General features: G+C 39.3%; 1 protein-coding gene across 1 annotated transcript in view; it reads right to left on the minus strand.

Annotated features, from left to right (window-relative positions):
• TRHDE (thyrotropin releasing hormone degrading enzyme) overlaps nucleotides 1-20,777 on the minus strand; it is a gene marked incomplete at its 5' end in the record, with an annotated part of 213,568 nt that overhangs the window by 45,623 nt on the left and 147,168 nt on the right. The window contains one exon of the mRNA XM_080635365.1: nucleotides 7,184-7,272. Coding sequence (XP_080491491.1) covers nucleotides 7,184-7,272 — 89 coding nt within the window. The remainder of the gene's footprint in view (nucleotides 1-7,183; nucleotides 7,273-20,777) is intronic.

Genomic DNA, 20,777 nt, shown 5'->3' on the forward strand with positions numbered 1-20,777 from the left:
ACATTACTGTAGAAATACCACAAAAGACCATAACAATTTACAGCACAGTGATAATGGCACTTTCTTAGAACCAATTTGTATCAAATATCTGTTGTAAAACAGGGAGAGAAGGAATCTGAATCTGGATCTACATGATCCTATTTAATTTACATGGTGTGGTGCTGTGAATACAACCTCTGACCCCTAAATCTCAGCTATCTCAGTTCCTTACTGTCCTGGGTTCAGCAGTAGCAGTCATTTTTCTCCTTAGTAGCTGGTGCAGTGCTGTGCTTTTGACTTTCAGCCTGGGAACAGCACTGATAAACACCAATGTTTTCAGTTGCTGCTCAGTAATGTTTAGTCTGACCAAGGACTTTCTGAGTCTCATGCACTGCCAGAGAGGAGGGGAAGCCAGGAGGAAGCAGAGACAGGACACCTGACCCAAACTAGCCGAAGAGGTATTCCATACCACAGCATGTCATGCCCACTATATAAACTGGGGGCAGTTACCCGGAAGGGCTGGATCACTGATCGGGTCAGGCTGGGTATTGGTCAGCGGGTGGTGAGCGGTTGTATTCTCATCCCTTGTTATTTCCCTTATCATTATTATTATTGGTGGCAGCAGCAGTGATTTGTGTTATACCTTAGTTACTGGACTGTTCTTATCTCAGCCCGTGGGAGTTACATTCTTTCGATTCTCCTCCTCAGCCCTCCAGGAGTGGGGGGAGGAAAGGAGGGGAGTGAGCAAGTGGCTGTGTGATTCTAGGTTGCCGGCTGGGCTTAAACCACGACATTTACCAACCCAGTGGGTTACTTAAAAGCAACAGCACAAATATACATTTCTTTATCTAGGAGAGACTGCTGAGGGAAATGACAACTTGTAGAGTTTCTCTGGCCCTTGAGGGGCATACTGAAGTGTGGGGTCAGGAGCAGGGTGCTCATGTTTGGTAGAAAATTCTACCACTTTAATGCAGTACTGCTTTCCACCCATGCTTCTCTGTTGCAAACTAACCCTTAAATGCCACCACCCCGAAAGTAGCTACTTGTAACTGGTTAATCCCTGTACCTCTATGATACCTAAAAGTGTACCAAATGGGCTATGAGCTCACATTAATCAATAGCTGTATAAATAAATACATGAAATGGAAATGTTCAAAATTGGATGTTATAAAATTTTTATTGAATATTTTTATTAAATTTCTATCTCTGAAATGATGAAATACTGAATGATACCTGCCAGTCAAATATGACAAGTTCAAAATTACCTATTTCACACTAATGGCTGTGCAATACCTCCCACACATACAGCTTTAATGCAGAAAAATATCTTTTCAAATCTTGATGGTATTATTGCTGTTGTGGTCAGTTTAAATCCAGCCATAACCCCTTACTATTATTTTTCAATAAGACCCCTCATGTGTTGACCTTCTCCTGAAATACATGACAGGAATCTTTCATGCCTTTCCAGCTCATATAAGGAAGTGGTTATTTTAAGAGACTGCCTGATGCATGTGCCTTACATAGTTCTATATAATTTACTGGAATTTGATGTTTGAGTCTGTGTAGTCTCACGCCCTTGTGTGAAAGAAATTCTTTCTTTTGGTGATTACAGCACTGAAAATTTCTATACACCTGCACAATTTCTCCACTTACCATAAACACATTTATTAGTTTCCTGTTAAAAGTATTACAGTTAAGGAAAATGTAGTCATTCCGTGTTAAACCCTACATTAAATCAATCATGACTTTCTAAACAACAAAGATTTCACTTGGGAAGAGATCTGTCTTCGAAGGTTTTATTTGCCTCTTAGAATTCAATCTACAATAGATATACAATTGTACTTGAGAGATTAAAGGGATTTTTTTCTTTTTTACATTTCTTCCATCAGAAAGAGTTTTCCATGGTCATGTTTTGTCTGGGTGCCTCAGAAAAGAACATAGCTCTGAAACTTCTAGTTTTGCCATATACATATAAGAGACATTTAGGAGGAAATGGTTAATTTTATGACATTTGTTTTGGACTAAGAAAATCAGTTATGGTCTGATTCTAATTTTCCCTGCTCTGGAAGTGAGAGACAGCCTTCCAGCTGGTGCTAAAAACAGGTGGCTTGAAGTTCTGAGCACTCCCAACTCTTGAGCAACTTCAACTCCATCAAAACCAGCAGGAAAGATTGAAGCCTCCTCCTCTGTACGGCAACATGAGCACCTTGTGAGGCAGGTCTGGGTGAAGGGCATCCATCTGCAAGACACTACTCCAACGCTGACAAAAGCGTGGGCTAAACACAGTCCTACTACAGTTTCAAGTGTTAGACTATCAGTTGTTATTTTATCTTTTCATTTTATACAACACTTAGCATACTAGGAAATTGGTTTATGCTGGTGGACTTCCTACTGGGAGAACTGATTCCATTTGCCTGCAAAAACAATTGCACAAGAGTAGCACAATTTCATGCCAAGAACAGCAAGTGAAAATTTTTTGACAAAAAAAAAAGTTCCATGAGGAATTTCATCACAGTATTTTATGAAAGAATACCAGCTTTAACTAAATTCTGCAAATCTTATTGCAAGAATTTTTCATATGAGGAGAAGATAAACCAGAAGAAAAAGTTAGCTCATACAATCAACTAGATTGGAAAAGACCTTTAAGATCATGAAGTCCACCAAGTTTTTTCCATCTCATTTGCCACACCTCCATGTTGGGAAAAAAAATGCTTTGGTGTAGTGAATAACACAACAAATGGAGAACACCAGTAAATATGTCTCACATACTTTTTGCTCAGACTACCCTTCCACCCATTAACATTCCTATATGACGGAACTGCCAATGTCTATGGTGATACAAAATGTAAGGAGCAGTCTTCTCTTAGGATTGTTGCTCAGCTGTTGGGATAATGGGAGTGATTCTGCCTCACTCTGTCAAAATCAGATTGCAGGTTTTGTGTCCCTGGTCCTCACTATGCTGGCTAAATTTATAAAGCAGGACCTATATATTTATTTTACTTACTCCTGCTTTTGAAAGCCAAATGAGTGGAGTCTGGAAGCAGCACAGGTCAAGCTCAGCAGCTTTGTCTCAAAAAAGAAAAGAAGGGGTATTTTTCTAATCCTGCAATAATGCTCTATTCCCCAGTGGGCAGCCAGCAAACCCCAGCTCAGAAGCAGCTGTCTTCTACAAAGCACTTTGTGGAGGAGAATCACTGTCAAGGGGCTTACAGCTGAAGTATAGATTATCTAGCAGGAGGTGGGGTAATACAGTAAGTTGAGACTTGCTATTTGGAAGGCAATTGCCCTGTCGAACTTTCTTTCCCCCACCTCACGGCAATCCTGTGGAGACACTAAGAGTCTGAATGACAGCAACTTTACCAGAGGCAAGAAGGTCTATCAGAGGAATATTTCCCAGGGACATGAGAAGACAGTCAAGATACAGGAGGTGGGAATGAAAAGGGCAGGGAAGCAAACTGAAAAGCTGCATCAGTCTGTTCAGCAGCACTTGCTGAATTGCACGGGGATATTTCCCACCTGGAGCCTGAATGCTAGAACAGTCACGCCCAGGGAATGGCAAGTATGCCTATGTCCAAAGCCTTGTTCACCTGTTTGATGTGGATGCTAGCTAAACCTCCTCACTTGAGGCTAAAGTCATTCTCTTGGATTTGCAGAAACGTGACAGATGACCCCGTGCTTACATGCTTAGTACACCTTCAGCAGCAATCGCCAGCACCTTCCCTCAAGTCCTGCTAAGCAGTTGTCTTGTAGGGATGGGCTGAATTCAAAGCTGGTCCTTGACTTTTTACCTACTATTGATTTTGGGCTGACTCCAAAACGCTGTGGACATTGCGTTCATACACCATTACAGAGACCACAAAAGAAGCAACTTATCTAGGAGAAACAGAAACAATCCCTGGACCTATGGCAGAGCAGAAGTTTTGTTAACACTGAAGATTTCCAGTGCCAGTGAAATCATTTATCATTCAGCAGACCTACAAGACTGTAGCATGAAGAGCATTGCAGCCATCTTACTGTGATGTCTCTGACCTCAGCATGGATAGGAAGGCTAATCATGGGATATCTCCTTCATTATTGATTTAATTTTCGGAGGTTTAATAGATGTCACCTGCCTGAAGCAGAATGGTCTCATTCACGGATACAGGGAGTGAACAGGGAAAAACGTGGTGGCGACGTATCTGTGCAACGCTGTGATAGCAAACGAGACAGCTCCATTTCACATACCCTGACAAACTGAGGCAGTAAAAGGGTCATCTGATGGCCAGTGTATGAACTGGTAAGTGGGAAAATGGTTACATGAATGCTACGGCTCACTGAGCAAGGAGAAGAGAGACTCGCAGAAGCACTTGGAAGATGAAAACCTTCCAGCACTATGACTACATAGTTTCCCCAAACAGGCGTGGAGAGCTATGCCGAATACGAAACATCTTGGAGACAATGCACTTTGACAGACAAGTAGCCAAGGCCTGGCACTGTCTTCTCTACAGGATCTGTTGCAAAGGACAATGAATTAAATCCCAAAAGGACACTGCATAGTTGTAATTTCCAGCATCCCTTCACCTTGGTGGTGTAGAGTGGATAGAATGAGCTCTGTTGCCAGCAGTTGGGATGATCTGCAATCATCTGAACTAACCCTGCTCAGCATATTGAACAATCAGTGAGTTGCTTGTCTCACTATCTCTAGTATGTAACCAGACACAGCCAACATGAGTAGAGAGCAGCAATTCAAGCATCCCATTTGAGTGGCTCTCACAAGACTGAACAGCAGCCTCTTATCCCTTGCTCATGAAAATACCAACTGGCATCCTACGGTACTTTGATGAGGTCACAGACACAGTAGCAAAGACAATGCAAAAATCATTAATTCTCTCTCTTGTCCTTCTGGATGTACATGGAGGAAGAGACTTTTCCATCAGCAAATCACTATACCTGGTGAACTCTAGTGCAAAGCACCTGGTGTACACCCCTGGAAAATTGTTATTTAAACTACTACAGAAAGAAGAATATTTCTTCATGGCAATAAATGTAGCTATTTCAAAGCTGCTGTGGTTTCATTTCTCTCAGATAACACACAGATAAGGATAATTTTATTGAAAAATTTAAGTGGTATGTCAAGGTATCATAATGGTAGTCATTAATTTGGATCCTCTTCATTACTGGCAGCTTAAATGAGTTATGTGATCAGAGCTACATGACAGACAACAGACAGCTGTTCATCATCTCCTATCCACTCTTCAGGTTACACTGGAAGCCTCTTTAGTACAGCAGTTTAGTCAACAAGAAGGAAATGCCAGCTCCTTCCTAAAGAGGGCATGGAAACCACCCTCATAAACAGCATTTCCTCCAAATTTGATTTGTGTATCCACATTCAATTGCACTCACATGAAAAACAATGTGACCACTCCTAATCTGACAAATATCCTCTGGAGTAGTTTGTTTCACCTCCAGCTTGCAAAGATTCCCACACTACTCACTGGGACAACAGTGAAACTGTGTCCTCTGCGCAACAGAAAGTCTTCAGGACTCTTCACATCCACAAGAACCAGTCTTGGAAGCCATCCTTTCCAGTCTCAGAATCCCTCCCACGTCCCCATGAAATAAACATACCAGCTGCAGAAAATCTCCAGGACTATCACAAAATCATCTATACCAGCCCCAACACATAAAGGTACATACAATGAATCACACACTGAGTACATCCAGGAATGTTCTTACTGAGTTTTTATGTTGAGGAATTCTCCAGCTGAGCTAAACAATAAGTAAAAGCAAGAGGACATCCTTGCTATAGTCATTAGTTTACAGTCTCATTTTCAATGAGGCACAGCAAATGAATGAGTGAGTAAGTAATGAGGAAGGACAAGGATAATGACAATAGATCACAATGGCATTGATTCACTACACAGGAAATTGATGACTCAAAAGGTTCCTCTTTAATTTCTATATAGCAGCTACCCCAAAATCATTGCTCACACTGGCCATCGTTAATTTGTTGACTTGTTGAAAGCATTCCAATAGGAGCAGTAGATCTTAAAAGAGTGGGTAGTGGTTTTATGGACTTGTTCCTCCACAGCACTCTGCAAGTAAAAGGCAATGAGGATGCAACTGTGCAGATAATCGTGATACACTGAATGTTCAAGGCGGGAGCGCAGGGAAGGAGGCATGCATGTACAACCTAATGAGATGAGATGAAATGAGATGATCAACTCTCTCTGAAGTCAGTGGGAATCTTTCTATTAACTTCAATGAGTGTTCAATCAAGCCCCATAGGACAAAAGTAGAGCAGGTAATTACGGCAGATTGTGAAAGTGGAAACAGGTTTTGAACTATTCTGGAGGTGTTAATATTAAAAAGTATGGCCAATGTGATATATTTCTGCAAAGTGATGCAGCATTTGTAAAGCCCATGTGTCAAAGGGATGCATGGATCCTTCTTTTCCCTTCCATATAATCATTCTATTCAAATTTCCACATTCCTTTGCTCACTCTCTTCAATTCCAGTCCAAAACATGTAGCATGAACTCCTAAGGAAATAGACAAATATTTCACAAAATGTCTATAACAGGATTCCTTTCTTAGGTGAAAAAACCCCACTGGTATCTATACCTAGCTGTCCTCAGGACAACAACTATTATGAGATGTAGGAACTGAGGAGGAAGAAAATAAGTAGTAATGCACTTTCGAGGTCCACCATCTGGTTATCTAATAGAGAGAAGAAATACTTTGATAGATCAATAAGGAATTTTTTTAATGACAGCAAACATTTCTCAGCCCTGATTTCAGCTATGGATTAGCATTAAAAATGCTACAATTCTAAATATTTTGCATTTACTAGGTCATAGTCATCAGGTGCTTTGCTATAAAAATATTACATTTAACTTTCGCCAATCTATAAAGTGAATTGCATTCATCAATGATTTGATATGTGTTGCTAAATATAAAATACTTAGCACTTAGGTGCACATTTCTATGTAAACACTTTTCATTATACTCTCCAACTTCTGCAATAATTATAAATCCTTCTTGTTACTCATCCTTCATTCCTCCTCCCTCCCTTCCCAAGTCTCCTTTTTTTGTAATTCATTTCAAGTAGCTAAAACTGGGTGCAGAGAAACTAAACAATTATCTAGGATCAATTCCAACGAAACAGTTGAGGAAAACACAAGTATGCTTTATGAGATTCCACTGGGAGGAAAGTTTATTTTTACCTGATTTGTTAGACACCCATATAATTGCCTCTGATGAGATGTGGCTCGTATTTCCTACTGCAATTGTTAATGGAATCTGCCACAAGTAGCTGCAAGACAAAGGAGGGGGAATCTAAGAACAAAAATACTGTACTGATTCTTCTCACAGCAATCAGGGATCATGTCAAAGAAATCAAAACACAATTTCAGCAGCAGTGTTAAGATGTGGATTCTATCAAGTCACTTTGATTTTGAAATGCATTTGCTATTAGCAGTAAAACAATGAAAAAGTCATTCATCTTAAAAAAGCTAAATTATATTTTACATTTTTCATACACTATCATCATAATAGGACTCTTTTGAAAGGCTTTCCTAATTTAACAAAGTGATTCACAAAGGAGGAAATAATGATTTCCCATAGACAGAACACTTTTTTTATATTTATTTAGAAAAAGAGAATATCCAGGTAAAATATGCTTTGATTTATAGGGACCCTAAAGTTTAAAAATAACATACTCTTCCAGTAACTTCTTAAAAAGCTATGATGGGCTTTCATAGCTCCTAGTTTATAAAAACAAAACAAATGGGATGGCACTCCACTTCTTTGCACCATATTATGTGTATCAAGCTGGACAAAACATGCCATGTGGATTTGGAGATATGCTAGTATAATTAGACATCAACTTCCTCATAGAGTATCACAAATTATTTGTCATTTATAATTTATAGGTTATAATTTACTTAAGACTCTTATCTAATAACTTCATCTCAAGAAACAGGAATTGACTGTATGAAGTCAATCTTTAGGGGGAGAGATGGAAGGGATGAATTTCTGTGTCTTCATCGTCACCTTTAGTCCTGAGCTCTCAAAAGTATCATTTCACCAACCACTGAAAGAGCAACATTTCCCTCACAAGGCCTGCCATGTGATTTTGTACACCGGTCATGGGGAAGCACTCAGTAATGGTACCAGTGGTACCTTTATCTAGGGAGTCTGTGTGCATTCAAGCAAGGCAGCACAGCAAGAGAACAGCCCCAGCTCAGGTAACACCTTATGCTACCACTTTGATACCAAATAAGTGTATCATTTCAGATTGATCACATTAAGATGATGCAAGGATGAGTGTTGACAAGTTCTTGATGTCGACATCAGCTTCTCTCCCACTAATACACAAAACCAAAAATAGCCTACAATACTAAAAAGATAAGTTTGCTTCTTTCTGCTTACCCAGAAGCCTTCTCCACTGAACTACATACACCACTCAAATATGCCACAATTGCAGTGCTGGCTTGCAAGGCCTCACTTCTAGGGGGTTATGGGAAAGAAAGACTCCTGTCCTGCCAACCCTGCTGCCACACTTGACTCCTGGCTCCCCACCCATTTGCAAAGAGCCGCCTGTACACAAAGAAGTTTGCAGCACTTGAAACAGCACTGTGTTTGTCAGGAAACACTTATCCATACAGCAGTGATTCGGCAGAGGGGGAGATACTTGGAAAACTACACAGCTGAAAGAGCTACGAGTGACACTAGAAGGAAAATATGACATTTATTGCCATATGGAAAAAATAAAAAGGCCCCATGTGATTTTGGGTTCTCTGAATGTTGTTATTATGACACACTGGGAAAATTATTAAATCTGCTCATGTTCTGAAGACAAACTCCACATGAGCACATGGTCTGACAGACATTTTTGGATAATTAAGCTATGGCATTTGAAAATGCTACTGCCTTTATCAGTCTGCCCACTCCTTGTGCTGGTCATTACCACCCCTCCAGAACACAACTAACAGAAGAGGATGTCTATTGGTGCATTAGCTTCTTCAGTTCTCAGTGTGGGGTTAGAAGACAAAGTTAGCTTCATTGTTGGCTCAACTAATATTCTGGACTATGAACTGGAGTAACGAGGTGAAAACATGTATTGTGTGTTTCACATGTATTGTTTCACATGTTTCACATGTATTGTGAAGCTTCAGCTTTAGCAGCAGTAACTTCTGGGTTTGACAGGTGAGGGCACTGAGGAGATGCTGCGAAAGGATGTACCATAGTGCATCTTAGTAAATGCACTTACTAGACAATCAGCAGTGTTTTAGAGCCTGTTAAAAAAACCTTTTAGGAGATAGAATCCTCTTTAAAAATACATCCAGTTCTAAAGAATTCTCCAGAATGAAAAAGATGGTGGCAAACTGTTATTAATAAAAATTAGGCAAAATTAAGCGTAAGGATTGGACATTATTTGAAAGATTAGGAACTTTGGCATATGAAAAAAATTAAAACCTGCATTTGCATGGTATTTTTATGACTCTTGGGATACTCATCCTGAAAAAGTTAAACTGCAAAATAAAAGATACAGAGAGCTGCCCATGTAACTGCGATTTAAAAACATATGCACACATACACCAGTATTTGTGTATGAACATACACATGGACACCTGTTATTTTGGGAAAGAACTTCATAGGAAGATAATCTGTAGATTCAATATCTATACAGTAAAGTACTTTATATTACCTTATATTATTTTATGTTACCTCCAACTAGGTAAATTGTATTGAAATGAGGACAGATCCTACTCTGAAAGGTGATGTAGCTGTGAAACAGAAGCCACGTAAGCTACTCATCCTCAGAAAACGTGTGGATTTACATGTGGAAGATCAGTACTAGTAGATTTAATTTTCATCTCCCCAGGGTGAGAGATCTCCTGATGTTCTTGGCACTCTCCAGAACCTCCAAATATGATCCTCTTGGTTATTGATTTACCAACTGAGTTACCAGGTGAACCACAGATTTCCTTTTAATAGACATCTCCAGAATCCCTTTTTTCCTACTTTACTACTGCTTTCTCTGTATATTTATATGTCTTTTCTTTCCAGCCCTCTTCATTCTCGGTGAAACTTCTGCCAGTGTTGCAGAAGAATCTGTGGCTAACTTTTAACTGTGTGTCAGGGGGATGAATTTGGCTGACCTTTCATGAATTTTTTTAAGATGAATTCTCCTACAAACCATCTCTGAGTAAACTGGTTGGACTGTGTTCTCCACAGGAAGAAGCAAACTCATTTTACACTTTTCTGTACACTTTTCTCTGTAGAAAAATGGTGAAAAAAGGCACCCTCTTGCTCTGTCTAGGAGTAGTGCAGATCTTTTATTTATTCTTTATACATTAGGAGCACAACTAGTGTGTTCTGTGTATGTATCTGACCAGTGAAAAACGCATCCTGTTCCAGCTGCCTGTTGTGAAAAACCAGTTCCAGAGAAAATAATAACCTAGCCTTGAGGACTCAGTGACTAGGGCAACAGGACTTGAAACAACCCATTTGGTCCTCCTGCCCTCATGAATATGTCTGCAAGAATCGAATGCCTGTTTAGGTAGAACACTCAGCCCCTGGATGAAATGGAGTGTCGTGGTTTAAGCCCAGGCCGTAAATCAGAACCACGCAGTCTACTTCCCCCCCCACCTTTCTTCCCTCCGCTTCTGGAGGGACGGGGAGGAGAATCGAAAGAATGCAACTCCCACGGGTTGAGATAAGAACAGTTTAATAACTAAGGTATAACACAAATCACTACTGCTACCACTAATAGTAATAATGACAAAGGAAATAACAAGGCAAGAGAATACAACCGGTGTGTAATGGAACGGTGTGTTTAATCTGCCTGAAATGCTGCTGAGCTTCAGAGGGATCCACACATGTCTCTCTGCACACAAATGTGATCACCTCAAAAGGGAGCTAAAGGCAGACTAATTAATTACAAGGAAACTAAGGGCTATTTCAGGAATTTAAGAAACCAACTCTAAGGATGAAGAGGAGAGACATATAAAATTGGAACATATATGGTAAATATGACCTGTGCTGAAATAATATTGTTTAGTTATAAAAGTCTTGAAGAGAGGTAGGAAAGGCGGATGCTGTTTAAGGTAGTATAGAAGCATTTTACTGTTGATGGTTAAGTGAGAAATTGTTAATGGGAAATAGTTAAATTTGGATAACATGCACAAGTAAAGCGAATGCATTGGTGCATTTTTGTTGTTGCTTTTTTTGGTAGCACCACATCAAGGCATAACACCAAAGTGTGTTAGCATCTCCATTTAGTTAAAGAATAGTCAAAGGGACTTGTTCAATGAAGTAATACAATCTTGCATCTGCCAAGGTACATGCAATGCTTAGAAGCTAGCTAATTATGCTCTACTTGGATTATATAGATTTTTTGTGTTGAGCATTACATATTGACTATGTAGCCAGTATTAGTGTACTTTATCTCTCACAGAAAGCTATTGTATTTGTGATGAGTACTTGCTTATGCCTTGACTTTCAACAGATAAGAACTGAGACCCCTTCGTGAGCGAATTCTGAGGCCATGAAGTATTAAGTAAACATGATGCCTCACCCTTCTGCTTCTGATGGACAGTAATGTTGTAGTAATATTGAATTTTCAGTGGCAAAATAAATTGGCTTCTTCGTAAAGAGCTATGCAAAGACAGAAAAGGGCAGCAGCTTTATTCCCTCTGCTGAAAAAAACCAAAGATGTAAGGTCATTAAAAGAGAAAAGTCAATGCTCCTGAAGCTTCAGATTTTGCATAACTTTTCAACTATTTTTTCACATTAATGAAAGTTTTTGCTGAGATGTAAACTCATAAGTTTTCAAGAATCATCTTCCCAGTAACCATGATGCACCAAGCTTCCACCCACTGCCAGCAGTGAATACAATGCTCTTCCAGTATATTTCTCCTTTCTTCCCTGGATTCAAAACTAAACATAGAAATTCATCTATTCCTAGTTCATTACTCACAGAACAATGGAGGTATCTGCTCAATACTCAGAAGCTTATTATCTTTGGTTGCATTATAAAGAGTATACAAGTAATGTGATTGCTTCATGTAAAGTCACAGAACAGCTGTACCTAAAATACCACAGCAGATTTAGCTTACCTTCTTTTTGTATAGGAAAGGAAGTGAACAACCACATCTCTCTCTATCCTTCTTCTTTTACAGACCTCTGGGCTAAAGATTACTAATCTATCCTGCTGTTCTTTATATAGAAACTATACTTAACCCTTCTTATTGCCTGCCTCTGTATTTTTTCTATATCTCTTCTACTCTTTTCCAATCTAGAAAGCCAGGCTTGGCTTCAGTGCTTTTAAGGCTTGTCTGCCACAGATTAAGAGTATCACAATTCTTTTCTCTTCTACTTTCTCTTCTACTCTGCTACTTTCCTCCTAATCCCTACTGTTTCATTTACTTGATGACTATGTCTTCACACTGAGCTGATGCTTACAGAAAACTACCTATCATAGCTCAATGATCTCTTCCCTGACAGAACAGTTTCTTCAGAACCCACCACTAAGCAACTAAGATAGGACTGTTTTCCCCACGTTTATCACCTCATTACCAGCACTGAACTTCATCGGTCATTTTATCACCGTGTCAACCAGCACTGAGGAATACTTCTGTAACCTTGGTAATTAATATTTGTTTTTACTACCCTCACAGGTCTCACATTACCAGAAAACTCTGTCTTCTCACTCTTCCGTGCCCTTTATCACATGACTGAATAGGAAAAACTTGAGCACAGGTTGCTCAAGAATTTAATGTGCTATCCCCCTCTAATGAGAACTCCAACAGTTAATTTCTCACTTTTTGCATATTTAACTGAGATATTCCGTCTTATTCAAGTGCAGATTATTTTCTTTAGAAATCTTTAATGAAGAAGCTGGACCTCCAAAAATACATAAAGAACAGCTAAAATGACAAGAGGCTGGATACATTTAGATACAGAAGATGTCTATTAATAGTCTGATTATACACTTAGCTAGCAAATCAAAGGGCCATGACAAGGTAGAAAACAATGTACAGACTTTAGAAAAATAATACTATTTTTGCAGTACATCTAATGACAGAAGAATAAGGGGGAACATTAAAATGCTATGTACAAAAGCAAATTAAGTGATCTGTCTCTTAGCGTAATATAATATAATTAATATAATATAATAAAATTTTAAAGTGTAGTGGCAATCATCTACTTAAACCATAGAAAGATTTAGGTGGGAAGAGACCTTAGAAGACACAGCCCTCTGCTCAAATGTGCTAACAGCACAGGAGAACAGTTTCATTGTAGGTAGAACATGAGACAGAGAAGGATACACATGCCATATGGCATCACGCAAAGCCAATCAAGTCAAATGTGGCAAATGATTTGCCATATGCTTTTTTATGTTTTTTTTTCCTAATGCCTCCCACTGCAAAGCATCTACAGAGCTCCTTCCAGAAAAGCTGAACACCAGAAGCTGTGAGTACCTTCAAACAGCTTACTAAGCTGAGAAATGAAATTGTAAGTTGTCAAAATTATCCCAGAATGGAAAAACAGAAATTGTATACCCATCGCCTGGTACTGGTGAAATCTCAACCTCCAGTCTTCTGTGACTCAGTTTCGCAGGCTAAATTCAGTTGTGCAAGGTGGTGTCCAATGAGCTGCTGTAGGGTACCTGACGTATCTGCCATGGGCTGTAATATGGCAGAGCACCTACGGGTGCTCCTGCCCATATAGAGGCAGCACAAGGTCAAGTAAGATATATGAGGGTGCCTCTAATGGCATCAGTAACCTGTGCAAGCAACTAAACAAGCCTCTCCATCCACTTGATGTTGGCAACGGTCTCTTCCACAATTAAACATGAATTTCCTGAGGAAACTTTTTCATTTCTAACTGAAAAAGGCAATTTTTCCAAACCAAGCTTCTTGCAAGAAAGAGAAGGCTTTGGCATAGATTTGCAAATACAGTATTTAAAATAGGCATTTAGAACACTACCGTTTTACATAAAAACTTCCAGTTTGCTGATGCAAAATGAATTTCAGCTGGGAATACAAGTTAATTGAAAGAAGAAGTTAAAATGAGTGAAACTGAAATGTAAGGTACTGAAATTGCAGAATTTAAATGAACTAAATCAATTTTCCTCCAAAATTCTGCTTTGATTTTTGTCCTGATTCAGTACAGGGAAATGTTTTGATATGTTGAAAATTTCTGTGGGATGGGAATCCATTTCCTGCTCATCTGTAACACTTACTAATCGTCGTAAAGAATTCTGAGAACATAACAATCTAAGGCTTCATCTCATTGAAAGATATGATTAACGCTACTTAATGCAGAGATAAAGTGAGGCATAAAAATAATTTAAAAGCAAGAAGAATTAAAAAAAAAAAAAAAAAAGCAAGAGTAAAACTGACTGTTTAAGACACCTGCCTCCTTGTTTTAACCACCAGAATTTGATATCCAAAATGCCAACTCTGTCTCTTCAGTTAAAGATAAAAGGCTGGTACATCCAGAGCTTCTGAAGCTGAGAAACAGGGATCACGGACTCTTTGGCATTAGTTTCTCATTCTCAGCTCTCCAGATGGAGAATGCTGAAATTACATGTACACAGAGACATATGCTCAGGTGAGCAGCACTGAGTTTGAGGAGGAGACACCTTCCTCGTGTGGCCCTTGCAAACAGTGATGATTCCTTGATTAGGTTAGGATGCTGACAGGGGCATTTCTTACCGAGGGAATACCGTCCTCATGAATTCATGTTATTGGGATTTCACAGACAAAAGAACACAAAAGCAAAGTAGTGAGAAAATGTGACCTTTTGGAAAGCAAGTAAGCTTTACAGAACAAAATGAAAACTAAGAATTAAAGATTTGTATTTTTACTTCAGTTGCATACTTGGCTGATCTGCAGAGACATATACAAATACTGGCCAGTAAAAGAAGCACTTAGCTGTATGGCTGCTAGAGTTTCTGGCTTATAATCTTAAAGCCTATTAGAAAATAAAGGGCACAGAAAGTTGATAACATGAGCTAACTAAAGGATAGTGTGAGGTTTGGAGTTTGGACATTAAACCGGTATAGCAGTTCTCCTTGCCAACACAACCGCAATTTCTGTTAGCAGAGTGTACGGGTTTTGGCTGGGTTAATTTTCCTCGCAGTAGCTGGTATGGGGCTGTGTTTTGGATTTGTGTGGGAAACAGTGTTCACAACAGAGGGATGCATTACCAGTTATTGCTGAACAGTGCTCACATAGAGTCAAGACCTTTTCTGCTCCTCACATTACCTATGAGCAGGCTGGGGTGCTGTGAGGGGACACACCCAGGACAGCTGATCCCAACTGACCAAGGGATATTCCATACCATATGGCATCATGCTCAGTATATACAGCTGGGGGAAGAAGAAGTGAGTGGGATAAGTTTGGATTGATGGGATTTATCTTTGCAAGTAACTGTTAGTCATGATGGAGGCCTGCTTTCCTCGAGATGGCTGAACAACAGCTAGCTGATGGGAAGTGGTGAATGAATTCCTTGTTTTGCTTAGCTTGTGTGCACAGCTTTTGCTTTACTTATAAAACTGTCTTTACCCATGAGTTTTCTCAGTCTTACTATCCTGATTCTCTCCTCCCTCCCACCAGAGGGGTGGGTGAGCAATCAGCTTTGTGGTGCTTAGTTGCTGGCTAGGGTTAAACTACAACACAACAAGAAGGCCTTTGTTTTCAGTGAATTTTGAATATTAACATAGCATAAGGTTTAAAGGTAAGTTAACAGAAAACCTGAAAGTGTATTCCACTAATTTATGAAATTACAGGCCTTGTTGCTGTGATACCTGAAAACATTTATTCCTAGGCTGAAAGCACCAATAGACATAAGGCGATCAGTGGGAAACAAGTGAAAGCTGTTGAACAGCACAACAGCTTTAGAGCTCCTTACTACAGAAAGAGATTATACATGAACTGTAACTCAGCAGTATCAGGGTAAAATTTTGTAAGCCACACTTCCAAAAGAGATTGTGTTGGAAAAATAATTTACAAGCGTCACAGAAATTTTCCCAGGTTATACGTATAGTATACATATAGTATCTCATTAAGAAAAGAGTATTTCAGGTTCCACGGGAAGCTCACGTGACTATCACAGGAAATAACATAGTTTTATTAAGTGTGATTCTACAGTGTTCTGTTTAATGGATAAGGAGTTGATGATATATTCATGTTGTGAATATCATTCTCACAAGACTGAAGAGCACAGAGATTTCATTAGATTTAATACATGCCAGTAAAGTGATTGTAGGCTGCACCCAGAGGCATAACACAGCAGAAGATGTTATTCCCATTCTCACAAGTATCACACCTCCTACACTGAGCCAGGGTGTCAAGGGATTCCTTGTACCCTGTCAGCATGGAAGAAGGCAGACAGGAAGGGAAGATTTCACAAACTGCAGCAAAGACAAATACAAAATGAAAAATTGATTAAGGAGAACAATTTGAAGGAACTGAGATCAACTGAGTACAGCATTTACTGATCATCTCCATATGCCCAGTGTGATCTTAATTCCTGTGCTCAGAGTCAGAACAAGTTTAGCGCAAGAAGCAAGAAGTTTAGTGCAAGAAGCAAGAAGTTTAGTGCAAGCAACAATGAGAAACAGGTGAAAATCACTGGTGAATGTAACTACAAGTGGGATGAAAAAAGCAAACAGCAGACTTTTTAATCAAGTAAGAAGTTGGAATTAGCCAACTTGAATTCAGAAAGGACAGCACTTAGGTTTTATTTACTGGAATAAGCTTGCTGGTGCCTGAATTGGACAGGACTTCCACAGATCCTGCAGACAGACAATTTCTGACTACAACACTTTATGCCATGAGGAAGAGAGCACGACAAGTGTACCACACTACATTACTTGCAGGATGCATGTCAGGTATTTGCTGGCCTGAGCAAAATTAAGAAAGGAAATGGTATTAAGGTGGGGATTCTGGGGTTTTAGGGGTTCTGCCCTCACCCAAATCTAACAGACTGGTCAATGAAAAAAAAGGAAGCTAAGGGGAAAAAGGGGACAGAGAAGTTAATAACAGTGATAACATGACTGACAAAGACTGAAAGCAAAAGGCTGTGGAAGTATTTACTCCCTGATCATTCTGGACTATGCTGGGCAGAGGCATTTCCAGTCCCTTTACAAAAGAAAGGTAAGAATTTGGACTTTTGGTGGACTCCCTGAATTAAAGACAGTGCTCCAGCATAGTCCTTAGAAAACTCTATCTGACTGTATTTTTTTCATCCAAGACTCCAGACATAACAAAACTAGGGTGTCATGTAATACACATATGGAATTACCTAAGCAGATAACTCCAACTGAGACACATGAGTCAGAAATTAATGGTCTTCATGTTCATGTCTTCTATATCCAACAGTGTCAAAACCTAACTGAGCTTTTTGTATCAGTTTCTTCTTTCTCACTAATGCCTTACCTATGGAAGAATTCAAGTTTTCAGTCAGAGCAACTTATCAACCAAAACCACCCAGAGGGGTCACCTCTAATAGGTACTGCCAGGCAGAGAATGGCTTGACCACCTGTTAGATCTTAATAGGCTTCACACCAGAAGTGTCAGGTTTTGAGGAGTATTGCAAGTTTTTAATAGAAGTGAACTTAATAGGTGCTTCACAGATGAAAAGAAATCAATCTGTAGAGCAGTCTTGCCTTTTAACTACTAGTATTTATCTACTTTGAGGTTTTCAAAGCCTCTGATTGGACGTGTAGTTGTACCTAAAAATACCTAATATGTATTCCAGAGGGAAGAAAAACCTGGGGGTTTGGAAGGTGTTTGGAATTGTGGGCCTATTATAATTTTGAATACAAATTATACTTAGCTGAATACATGAAGGAAACTATGGATAATATTTATAGTTTGCAGAAATACTTAGAATTGCATGAGAGGGTGACTAGGAAGTTTATATTCTACTCTTGACAGATGCTAGCACTTCTGAGATGACTTGCTTCTGATAGTAAGCCTCTTTTTTGCAGTTCTGCCTCAATGCAGCTGCTAATTTTGCAGATTTGTCTATTATGTACGCTTTCATTCAGAAACATGTTAAAAAAAGCAATCGTATTAGTATATGCTAAAATAATTGTTGATAGCTCTTCTAAGAGTATTTCTAGAATAGATCATGGGTTGTTTGGGTTTTTTCTGTATAAGTATCTAAATACAAAGATATGGAGGGAAAAAAATTTTCAGTGCCAATACAGGATTGCTGAAATGTATTTTAGAGGCATGTATTTTAGTACAGTCTTTGACACTGGAATTCATCTGTAACCAGAACAGTGATTAACATGTTAAACAGCAATGTACTTTGTGGTTTTCCTGTACTCTGCCACAGTTCTAATTCTTCATGGATTTTACAAGAATATTTGGAATAATTTTCAGCAATAAATAAGTCCTAGAGCTGAAATAGGGAAAAAAAAATTACATTCTCCAGGAGTCTTATGTCAAATACAATGCAAATGCAATGAAACCACAAAATCCCAGAGATAAGGTTTCAGTGTGTAACAGCAGCACTAGCATGAAAAAACCCACGTGTGGCACTGCACTGTGGGACTGCCTTAAGCTGACAGCATGCATATTCCATGAGAAAACAGCTGTGTGTCTTTGGCCATCCTATATGAACCCCACTCTCTTTTGGTCCGATTGCTTTTTTAAGGGTGGACACAAGGTAATTTAAATGGGTTAACTTGAATTAAATTACCCAATTTGTAAAGAAAAAAAAATTGCATTATCTGATACTCATAAAATATTATCTGATTATAATTATTTGATTACTAAACTTTCTATAAAGTTCTGTGTAGTTTTAGCTTAACATTTTATATCAAAATAAGTTCTAAATCAAGTGGCTATAAATATTATAGGGCTCTCTAAAACTGACTCATTTCTGTGTCAGTGCTAGCAGAGTACCTTACTAAATTTAGAAAAATAGTGTAGGCAAAGAACAAATACTACAAATTCTTTGTTAGCACATGCTTTCTCCTCTCTGCCTAACATCACCTTTTCACATTAAACCACAAAATGCTCCATTTTCAAAAGTGACAAGCAATTTTGGGTGCTAAGTCAGAGATGGATAGAAAGAAGAGGGTTTTAAGCAGTGTTAAGTCTATTCTAACAGCTGCCTCTTTACCCTCCAGAAAAGGCTCTTAATCCCTCTGGCATCCTCTGCTCAGTTTTGCACCAGTACAAAACGTCCTTACAGAATAGCACATGTGGAGTTGATCATGCAAACCCCACCTCTGTGCTGTCCTTTACCCATGAGCATAGGTGCTTGACTACAGAGTGCAGATCTGAGATTTCTCCATACAGAGCGGAAGGATGCCTTATGGGCTGGAGAGGTAGGCCCACTAGTAGGAACAAATAGCATCTTAGCTATGCCTACCATTCCTCCAACATGTTCTCAGAGACTTACTGCCAAGCATTTCTCAGTATATTCCAATGTTCAGTTCTAATTTTTACTACTGTGAATTTAAGACAGATGAAAATATAATTCCTACTATAGTTTCTCTTTCCTCAGTAAACTTCCCTAAAAGTCCTCCACCAAAGTATCTCCTCAATAAACTCTGAGATTCTACTACTGAGCATGAAGGCTCACAGAGAGATAAGGTTAAAACATCCATTATTGGCAACTTAAGAAAACAAAAAAAAAGAAGTAATAAAAAAGGAAGCATGTTAGTAGTTTCATCCTCTGATCTACAATGAGGAATCTACATCTCTGTTTTTTACAAAGCCAACAAAATATGACATTTATCCACCTTACTCCCTTCCATTATATTTGTCTCTGCCAAATGCTGCTTGTGCTTTCCTCAATCTGGTCATTACTTCACTAAAATCCCCATCTTAACCACCTTCTCCATTCCCCTGGTTTTCTGTATTTGCCTATTCCAGCTCCACAACTTTAATGCTCCCAACTACAGCTCCTGTCCACATCCTGCCGCACAGCATTCCCTTTCCCTCTCCCTGCATGTTAGGCAGCTCCCCACCAGCATTGCTGCCCTGATTCTCCTCTTCACCTCCCCACCTCACCCTGAATTAAAACAGTGCTGCCCTCTAGTACACGCTCCTTCGCTTACCATAAAATTGATTTAATTAATGTGAGTTAATTAACTAGTTTGGGTATCTAGCAAGTTCTGAGAGTTAGTATTAGAAAATACAAAAGGAAAGCATCACAGACTACACTGGTAATAAAACACAGCAGCAGCTTTTCCCTGTCAGCCTAACTTCTGTCATGATACAAGTGCTGCCATTGCACAGGAAGCAATGAGACAATGTACCAATTCTGTCTTCTTTAGCATTCTACAATTCTAACACTGAAAGCTGCCCATATCCTGCACCAGATTCTATTCGCAAATAGAAGCTATGAAATGGTTTTGGAAATAAAGCGTTAATTTCCAGTTGCCATTTCTGAGCTCATTGCTAGCAGCAAAATCTTGCTGAAGAGACATCAGCACAGATATGTTCAGGAACAAATTTTAAGAGCATTCCTATTCTGATTTAATAATAATGCAATAATCAGAGAGCCTCTAAAAAAATCCTACTGGAGCAAGCAATGCGAAGTGCAAGTATTGGGCTGGCAAACACCAGCACCCCAGATCAAAGTTCTCCTCCTGCTTGTGCCTGGGGCAGACAGGCTTCCTTCAGGTCACTCCAGAAGCAGCCCTTCTTGCCAGCTTGTTTGGAGAATCAACACCCTGCACTGTCCTCTCTCAGGCTGCTGGGGTTAAGGACTGTCCCTAGACACATTTAAGGACAAAATCTATTGGTGTCATAGGGCTGTCCTGTACTAACAACCAGT

Source organism: Psittacula echo (assembly GCF_963264785.1).
Source record: "Psittacula echo genome assembly, chromosome: 1".
Taxonomy (NCBI): domain Eukaryota; kingdom Metazoa; phylum Chordata; class Aves; order Psittaciformes; family Psittacidae; genus Psittacula; species Psittacula echo.